The sequence below is a fragment of the Pelodiscus sinensis genome, chromosome 3 (assembly GCF_052426305.1).
Source record: "Pelodiscus sinensis isolate ZL-2025 chromosome 3, ASM5242630v1, whole genome shotgun sequence".
Taxonomy (NCBI): Eukaryota; Metazoa; Chordata; order Testudines; family Trionychidae; genus Pelodiscus; species Pelodiscus sinensis.
The window spans coordinates 104096555-104106617 of NC_143054.1; the positions used below are offsets into that span (position 1 = coordinate 104096555).

At 41.0% G+C, this 10063-nt stretch overlaps 1 protein-coding gene across 1 annotated transcript; it reads right to left on the reverse strand.

The window, feature by feature from the left end:
- Window positions 1-514: 514 nt before the first annotated feature.
- SF3B5 (splicing factor 3b subunit 5) lies at window positions 515-1632 on the reverse strand. The gene has a single exon (XM_006139321.5). The coding sequence runs from the start codon at window positions 1282-1284 to the stop codon at window positions 1024-1026; it is 261 nt and encodes an 86-aa protein (XP_006139383.1). The 5' UTR covers window positions 1285-1632; the 3' UTR covers window positions 515-1023.
- Window positions 1633-10063: the final 8431 nt, after the last annotated feature.

Consider the following 10063-nt stretch of genomic DNA (forward strand, 5'->3'; position numbering starts at 1 on the left):
CGTTATTAATAGGTCTAGACAGAAAAAATGTTTGACTTTTGCTTCTTGTGGAAATGGATAAGAGTTTATATAAACTACTAATAGCAGTCTTTTAGCAAAAAAGTTTTAGCCTTTCACAGATTCCCTGCAGTGTTTTACTCACTTCTTACTGTATGCATTCAAGTACTTAATTAGTGAGCAGTATCCCACCTAATAATCCAGGACTTTAAACAATAAGAATTTTGATGCTGCAGTTACTTTGTTGTGCATTTTACTAGCACAATACATTGATGACTCAAGTTAATCTTTTGGAGCACCATCAAAACTACAAGGTATTTGAACGTTGGTAAACAAATATGACTGAAATGCAGGATAGGGAAATAGCTGAAGTTAATGCCTTTTTGAAAACCATGATTCAAGCTTCAAAGCAAACACACCCGAAAACCCTAGAAATGCACATTGCTGTAGCTTGACTGGTCCCTCGTTCTCTTACTGAGCCATAAGTTATCTTAAAGGCAAATCACCAGGAGCAACATTTGAAAGAACTCAACGCATTTTTATTTCACATATCAAAAAACCGCAGCGCTAAACAAAGAGGGATCGTAAACAGAGCTGCTCCACAAGAAATGGGCGAGTCTCTCCAGCTCAGGCCGAGTCCCCACAGGAGCAGCGGGCCAGGCTGGGAGTGAGTCCAAAAGAACGGGCTTTCCTCGTATCCAGGTCCCACCTCGGGAAGCGACGACAGGTTCCCCCGGCCCGGGGCTGGCACAGTCCAGTCTCTCGCCCAGCCCACGGCCGCTGCTGGAGGCGAGGCGGCGGGGCAATGCCTAGGCCGGTCGCGAGCGGGGAGGAAATAAGAGTTCAGCCCGGAAGCGACGAGGCAGCTTCCTCTCGCTCCTCCTGGAAGCCGTCCTCACCCCGTCCCGCGTCCATCAGGCGTCGCTCCCCTGCGGGCGGGCGAGTGCTGGGGAAACCGGGCCGGGTCCATAGGCTGGAGGGGGAGGGCGCGAGGAGTGTCCCGGGCTGGGCAGAGAGGCGGCGGCGCTAGGACTCCTCGGGCTTGTCGGCGGGCGGGCCACAGGGCTGCAGCATCTTCTCCATGAGGTTGAAGCGCACGCGCGCCTTGCTCTCGTTCTCGGCGATGGCGAAGTAGTTGAGCAGGTCGAAGTGGCCCATGTAGGAGCAGTACGAGTCGCGGTGCTGGTTCACCAGCCACTCCCACTTGGTGGTGTCCGCGTGCCCCGTGCCGATGTACTTGGACTGCAGGTGCTCCAGCTGGCTGTGGATGGTGTAACGGTCCGTCATGGCGGCGGCGGCGGCAGGCGACACCCCGGGTAGTGCGGACCCCGGCTGCTCCCAGGCTTCTCCCCGCTCTAGCGCAAAATGGCGGCCGGAAGTGACGCGTAGAAGGAAATGCGTAATGTCCCCCGGGAGCTATTGCCTCCATGACTCACCGGCTTTTCCGCACTGGCAGGAGAACAACGAAACTGAGGTGCAGGTCGCCCAGGGGCACGTCGGGATCGCTCGCAGCTGAAATACGAGGGAAATTCGGCTGCCTCTGGGCGGCGCATGTGCTGTCGCACTAGCGCGGCCCCAGTTGCATGCTGGGAGCAGTAGTCCCCGCGCTTGCGAAGGGGAGGGGGATGCGGCCTGTCGCTCGGCCTGCTGATTTCCCCGCCTCGTTCCTGTCTGCGGCCTGACACTGGGGGCGTGGCTCTTCCCGGCCCCGCCCCCAGCCCGGTCCCGACACCGCCGCGTGTGCGCAGCGCGTTCGTGCAGCGCAAACTGCCCCCGGGCGCCCACGTGTCCGTCGTTTTACTCCCCTCGTGGGTTCACTAGCGGAGAATGACGTGGTGCCCCGGAACAGAGGAAATGGTTCGAAAACTGCAAGGGGCCAAAGGGGCCTCCCGCCCCGCCTGCCTCTTCCGCCTGAGACTCCCTGGGAATGGGGTTCTGCCTCGGAAAGAGCCTGAGCAGCTGGTAGAGGCTGTGCCCTAGAGGACCAGCTTTAATCTGTGTTAAAGCAAACATGGGAGTGAAATCGCACCCCTTTTAAAAACTGATTCAAGTAGACGGTTGGGAGCAGAGCCGCATTATGACTTTAGTGGGCTCCTTCCTCCATTAAAAAAAATTAAAAATATTTTTGATATAACTTTAAATACTAAAACATTTTATTTTTTTCTGTTTTAGGCAAAATTTAATAGATTTTCGTGGGCCCTGAAAGTTTCCTTTTTTTCTGATGTGAGGAAAAAAATTAAAATATTATCTTCAACCCTAAAAGTTCATTTTTTTTCTTTTGATTTTAAAAAAAATTAAAATTATTTTCATGAGCCTGTAAAAGTATTGTGGGCCCTAGGCACTGTGCCTACTGGTCATATGCGGTTCTCTAGATATTCTATAGCCTGGTTTTATTATACGAGTTCAGATACGCTAATGTTATCACCCGAGTTATCAAATCCACTTTACAAAACTATTTGATGTTTGATCTTACAGCCATAGAAATCAAGGAGAGCTTTGTTACTAACTTGAAAGAGGATTGACTGAGTATTTAGTTTGGGTATATGAGATCCTGAATTACTGACATTAATCTTTAAGCATATATTTTACAATAATATTATATTAAAGGTATTGGCCTAAACTTGTAACTGTCAGTGTGCTCACTAGTATAAAGCGTCAATAAATTATTTTTATACAAGATTTATTATGAATAAGTAAGGGACTATAGTTCTCCATATATGGATTCCCTGAAGTAACTGGGCTACTTCAATGTATAAATAAATATTTACTTGCAAAATCTATTGGTTTAAACATAAAAAAACACTTTGAAATACACTGTAGGGACTCTAAGTGGCCACTGGATGTCAGAATTGTACTTAAATACAGAAATCAGCATGAGTGGTTGCTGCTATAAAAGTGTCATAGTACAGGTCATTATAGCAATGTTCTCATATGAGACAGCTAGGTCAATGGAGAAAGACAAATACTGTGATTTTCTACCTCAAAGCTATAAAGCCTTCCATTTGTCGTGCATGAGACAGAAGAGCCCACACATGATATGTCACTATTTTTGGTTTTGTTGTCCTGCTGATACAGTACCAAAGATGTTCCTGAAAATAAATTGCTTGAGATTTCTCCAGAGACCAGCCTGAAATATGTTAGAATAATGTGGGACTAGGGTAGGAAAGAATTTCCAGTCGTAGTTGGAAAATACATTATATTGCAAAAGATTACGCATTTTTCTTGTAAGCAGGCCTCTATGGCTACTGACTAACAGGATTCTTTGATAATTACTTGCACAGATTTTATCACCTCTTCGTTATGCATGGCTAATAAAACCTCTTGTTAATTATATGGGTTTTTTTTCCTCCGGATGTCCCATGGTGCAATACACATTGTGAAAGCCTTATTATATGTACATAATTGGCCAAACACTATGATGACACTACAACTCATGTAACCATATAATGTGCGTACATTGCCCCTGTGAGTACGAGCTGGAAGATCTTTCTTTACTGAATAATCTTGTGTAAAGCTCTTTCTACAAGTTCCCATTTCTCCTCCTCGCTATCCAAATCTTGATTCCTTTCCATAAGTGAATTGCTTATGATATATTTTAACATAAAAACAAGGGAGCCATGGTACCTATCTCTAAATCTAGCCTGCACTCCCAAAATATTACACTGGCCCAGTTACATGTTTGAGATTTGATATTTAGCAGTGCATCTCAACTAGCGACAGGAGCTTTGTACAGAGGAATGGAGAGATTCCCAGCTTATAACCCTGAAAGGGCCTAAACTATTAGTTTTAAAAATCAGAGATTTTTAAATGAAATTTATGAGGGGGGGGGCTAGCATATGTTATTTCAGTTTTTAATTTTCCTATAAAGCTGCTAGATGTACACACCTAGCTGTGCTGCTAGATGTACATACCTAGCTTTATTAAAACTCTCAGAAGCATTTTTAAAGTAGTTTTTCTATAACATACGTGGCATGTACATGATGGCATAAGGGCAGATAAAGACCATGATCCTGCAAGGCAGCCTTCTTTGGCTCCTACACCAGTGCTTAGCTCCACTGACTTCAGAAGGACGGTACACTCAGGTGGAGCAGTTTAGGAAAGTTAGATGTCAGCAAGTCACCAGGTCCTGATGAAATGCATCCCAGGATACTCAAGGAGCTGATAGAGGAGGTATCTGAGCCTTTAGCTATGATCTTTGAAAAATCATGGCAGACAGGGGAGATTCCAGAAGACTGGAAAAGGGCAAATATTGTGCCCATCTATAAAAAGGGGAATAAGAACAACCCAGGAAATTATAGACCGGTCAGTTTAACGTCTGTCCCAGGGAAGATAATGGAGCAGGTAATTAAGGAAATCGTATGCAAACACTTGGAAAGTAATAAAGTGATAGGGAATAGCCAGCATGGGTTTGTGAAGAACAAGTCATGTCAAACTAATCTGATAGCTTTCTTTGATAAGATAACGAGCCTTGTGGATAAGGGAGAAGCGGTGGATGTCATATACCTAGACTTTAGTAAGGCATTTGATACGGTCTCGCATGATATTCTTATTGATAAACTAGGCAAATATAACTTAGATAGGGCCACGATAAGGTGGGTGCATAATTGGCTGGATAACCGTAGTCAGAGAGTTGTTGTTAACGGTTCTAAATCCTGCTGGAAAGGGATAACAAGTGGAGTTCCTCAAGGGTCTGTTTTGGGACCCGTACTGTTCAATATCTTCATCAATGATGTAGATATTGGGATAGAGGGTACTCTTATTAAGTTTGCAGATGATACCAAACTGGGTGGGGTTGCAACTTCTTTGGAGGATAGGGACATAATTCAAAATGACCTTAGCAAGTTAGAGAAATGGTCAGAGGTAAACAGGATGAGGTTTAATAAAGAGAAATGCAAAGTGCTCCACTTAGGAAGGAACAATCAGTTCCATACATACAAGATGGGAAGCGACTGTCTAGGAAGGAGCATGGCAGAAAGGGATCTAGGGGTCATAGTGGACCACAAGTTGAATATGAGTCAACAGTGTGATGCTGTTGCAAAAAAAGCAAATATGATTCTAGGTTGTATCAACAGGTGTGTTGTAAGCAAAACTCGTGAAGTCATTCTGCCGCTCTACTCTGCACTAGTTAGGCCTCAGCTGGAGTACTGTGTCCAGTTCTGGGCGCCACATTTCAAGAAAGATGTGGAGAAATTGGAAAGGGTACAGAGAAGAGCGACAAGAATGATTAAAGGTCTAGAGAACATGACCTATGAAGCCAGGCTTCATGAACTGGGCTTGTTTAGTTTGGAAAAAAGAAGATTAAGGGGGGACATGATAGCCGTTTTCAAATATCTAAAAGGGTGTCACAAGGAGGAAGGCGAAAATTTGTTCCTCTTGGTTTCTGAGGACAGGACAAGGAGTAATGGGCTTAAAGTGCAGCAGGGGAGGTTTAGATTGGACATTAGGAAAAAATTCCTAACTGTCAGGGTGATCAAATATTGGAATAAATTGCCAAGGGAGGTGGTGGAATCTCCCTCTCTGGAGATATTTAAGAACAGGTTAGATAGACATCTGTCAGGGATGGTGTAGACGGAGCTTGATCCTGCCTTGAGGGCGGGGGGCTGGACTCGATGACCTCTCGAGGTCCCTTCCAGTCCTATTATTCTATGATTCTATAAGAGAGAAGCTAAAGGCTATCTGCAATGACCCTATGTAATGCAGTCATAGTTTCACAAAGTGTGACTAATACAATTAATACTCATACTGATGACACCTTTTTTTCTAGTTCCCAGCATTACGTAATAGATTATGTAATAATAAAATGTAGACCCTAAATCAGTATTTAACAATAAAGTAATTTAGTTTCATTTAGAAACTGATAATCTATTCCCCAGCATTCATGCGTATTTAAAGGAAGTTTCACACTAGAGGTCACAGCATCTATTGTAACCCATAGAAAAAAGCTTCAAACAATGCAATTTAAGAAACATGGGACTGAGAGAGAGCATCTGTTTAAAGAACACATTAAATGTCTCAGAAAGAGATAACTATCATAGTTGCAGGGACATTCTGTATTCCAAAGCCTTTACTTTGAAAATAAAATCCTCTCTAAACAAATGCGCTGAGTTTGTGTTTGAAGCTAAAAATACAGCAGACAAGTCTGCCAGGTGAATTTAACCTGCTTAGAATTACTGAAGGATAATTTAAAAAAAAATCACAAAGTTATGTTTTTTTTCATTCATTTTGGTAATAAAACAGATCTTAAAATCAAGCAGATTATGTTGGCAGCTATACTTTGATTTCTCCTGCCCTCACCGTCTTTCTCACCTTTCTTCCAGGACCTTGTTATGTCATTCATCCCAGGTAAAGTATCACAGCTAATACAGAGCTGAGGGAGACAGCAGTCTGTCCTAAATACATGCAGCCACAGCAGAACTTGTATGGCGGCATAAACACATTTAAATCATCCTCTATAGGAAACCTCAGTTTAATTTTTTATGGTCAGTCTAAGATAGAAGGAGCTGGTCAGAACAGTATCCACTACAATGTTTCTCTGCAGCAGGGCAACTTATGACAGAAGAAAACAACTTATTCTCTCCTCTCTTTATGTTTTTAAATCTTATCCTTAAAAACTATTTAATAGAGCAGTCTTCATGTTCATGTTTAAAATATTTGTAAAGAAACTTAAAATTGCTCTCCACAAAGAAGTCTTGTCTGTTTAAAAACACTAATATTAATCATTTCAGTTAGGTACTAGAACAGTAGTATTCTAATCTTTATCTTGACAGAACTCTAACATTTCTATTTTGCACCAGTCTAAAACTCATCTCTAAACACACTGGCTGTGTCTAGACTGGCAAGTTTTTCCACAAAATCAGCTGCTTTTGCGGAAAAACTTTCCAGCTGTCTACACTGGCCCCTTGAATTTCCGCAAGAACACTGACTTCCTGCTGTAAGAAATCAATGCTTCTTGCGGAAATACTATGCTGCTCCCGTTTGGGCAAAAGCCCTCTTGTGCAAATCATTATTGCATTTGATTAATATTAGAAGAAGTGACTTAAATGGGGCCTGTGTGTTGTGTAGTGTTGCCTTAATCTTTGTATTCATGCCCGTCAGTGTGAAAGAAGTTATTTTCATATATTTGCATATATATTTACATGTATATGCAACCACACTTAAGTTGCAGCCCTCGGCATGTGCTGTGAGTTTCACTGTGGCTCCTGGGGTTTCCAAAGTTGAGGAGCCCTACTGTATGGTACAGGCTACTGTGTACAGTATTGCCAACCCAAAACATTCTCAATTCATTATTCAGACCCTAACAATTGTAAATTGGATTAAAATAATGAGATTTTAAAATTGTGATTCTTGTGATATTTTGAGCCATTAGATTTCACTGAATCATATTTGTTTTTCTCCTCTACCATGAGAGCTAGACATTTACATTTTTTGAAGTGAATGCTGAAATTTTCATGTATTCAGATGACTCCAGGACCACCAATTATATTGAGCATTGGCAACATAGTTGCCTAAGAATTCTACCAAGCAGTCAAAAATCCATATGATAAATAGTTTCCTTGCGTATTCAAGTACAGCAGTTGCTTCATCCACATTAGTATGTAAGCCATTTTATTTCTTGGAATAAGCCCCTACAGTCAGAACTGATTCATGGTTATTGTAAACGTTCATTCTCCTTATGAGTTCTTTCTTTTTCCCCTAACTTTGTCTGTCATCTATATTTTGATTGCAATCTCTCCTGAACAAGGATTGACTCTAATTCTATTGTGTACAAAACCTAACACAATGAGGGCCTTAGCCACTACTACAATAAAAATAATAGTGTGGATATTGGTAAAATTTAACTCTGTGCAGTGGGGCAGCACAGGCATTTATCAACACAAGCAAGATACCTTTTAACATTTTAATGGAATGGGAATATGTATATTTGTAAAAAGAGAGAAGAAAGTAATGGAAAATTATCACAATCATCTTTCTAGAGTGTTCTCCAGTTTTCTGCACCAGTTTTCTGCACCACTATACATAGGATCAGTATTCACTAGAGGTGCATCTACACAGCAGGGCTTGACGCGAAATAAGCTACACAAATTGAGCTACTTCAGAGCGTCCACAAAGCACTTATTTAGAAATAGAGCACTCTTCCTCTGACTTCTTTTACTTCTCATACCATGAGGGTTACAGAAGTCAGAGTAAGAAGTCCTCCAGCTTGACAGTATTTCGACATTATTTCAAAATAACCGCCTTCAGTGTAGACGCAGATTAAGTAATTTTGAAATAATGCTAGTTATTTTAAAATAATGTTACTCTGTAGACATACTCTAGGAGCTCAGTATTGAAAGATGATAAGCACACTGTCTCCGATCAACTACACTCAGCACTTTGCAGGATCTAACCCTAATTGTAAAGAAGTTTGAAATGTTATTTCCAAATGTATCAGAAGCAAAATCACTATTGCAAAACAAAATGGCAGCTATTCCAATTGACGACAAACACATTATATAACATTGATATTTGAATCCATGTGGCATGCTAAAAGATGTGAAATTATTTCCTACCTTTGTGGGGAAAAACAGATAATTAAAGGACTTACTTTCAGGCTGTTCTTTACAGTCATATGCCACTTGCTCTATATAAGCGAAGGACAAGCGCACATCAGCAGCAACAGGAAATGGCTTTCTAAAAGTAAAATTAATCCATATATTGCACAAGCACTAATCAGTCTAATCAAATTATGTTATAGTTCCTTTTTTTCCATACATAACAATTATTACAATTATTTGTGATGAGAAGATGGGGCAGGTGAGGAGGTGACCATTCTCTAAAAAGTATTTGTCCACTCCTATTCTAATTAACTATTCAATTATAGCAGCTACAGTTGGCTCTTTTGTACATGCATCACAGTTAAAAGGTTATTTCTAAATAACTATTTAGTGCAGAATTGATTGATATTGTATATGGAAACTTCTGAGTCATAAAATTACTTACATAATTTAAAGAGTAAAACAAGCTAGTCCAGTGACTCAGCTGGATATCACAGTCTTTCACATATGCACACACACCTGTAACCTGTAGTGGAGATCAGATTAAATGACAATATGAACCATTGCAGTGACACATCTATTTCAGATACACTCTTCTGTCCAAATTTCTCCTAAACAAGGCACAGTTTATGGCTTTAGATACACAGTATGATCATGCAGTCAGGAAAACAGGACTTTTATCATACTGGATCAGACTCATGATCCTTCTTGTTTCATTTTCTGTCTCCAACAGTGTCCAACATTAGATGTTTCAGAGCATCCCTCATGTCCCTAAATCTCCACATATGATGCTAGAACTAGGTAACATGGAATAGGTCTCTTGAAATTGCCTTATCCTGTTCATACCCTCTGAAGCATCTGATACTGGCCACTGTTGGATACAGGATATTGGACTAATGGACCATTGGTAGATATAGTATGGCCATTTTTATGTTCTAAGGTAGCCTTGCAATAGGAAGATGTGGGATAATCTGTTCCTCAAAGTCATCAAATATAGATGTTTGTGACTACTAGACCAGTGTATCTCAACCAGTGGTGTAAGTATCCTTGAGGGTACTCAAGAGAAGTCTCGGGGGTATATCAACACAACTGAAATTTGGAGATAACTGAATTTTTCTTTTAAGTTTTACAGTGTTTTATTATTTTTGTACTTTTTGCACCCAAAAATGTCATCGTCCGCCCGGCTATGATTAAGTTGTTTCAACAAATGTGATGCAATGGTAAAAAAAAAAAAAGTGTGTGTCTGAAAACTGTAGGTATTGGGGGTACTTAAACTTTTTTTTAAAAAGGGGGTACTTTCTAAAAAACTTGAGAAACACTGTACAAGACAACCCTAATCATTTTCTTTTCCAATGGGATATTGTTACATTTTCTTTCTACAGAAACACATTGCGTCCTTATAATGCAAACAAACAAACTGTTCATGCAATGATCTCAAATTGCTTTACAAACATTAGTTCATTAATGCTCCCCACCCCTTTTTTGAGACAAAAGTATTATCAGCCTTGTTTTATGGCATAGGAACCAGAGAT

Coding starts and splice junctions, on each gene's coding strand:
- SF3B5 (XM_006139321.5), bottom strand. CDS start 1,284: ATGACGGACCGTTACACCATCCACAGCCAGCTGGAGCACCTGCAGTCC.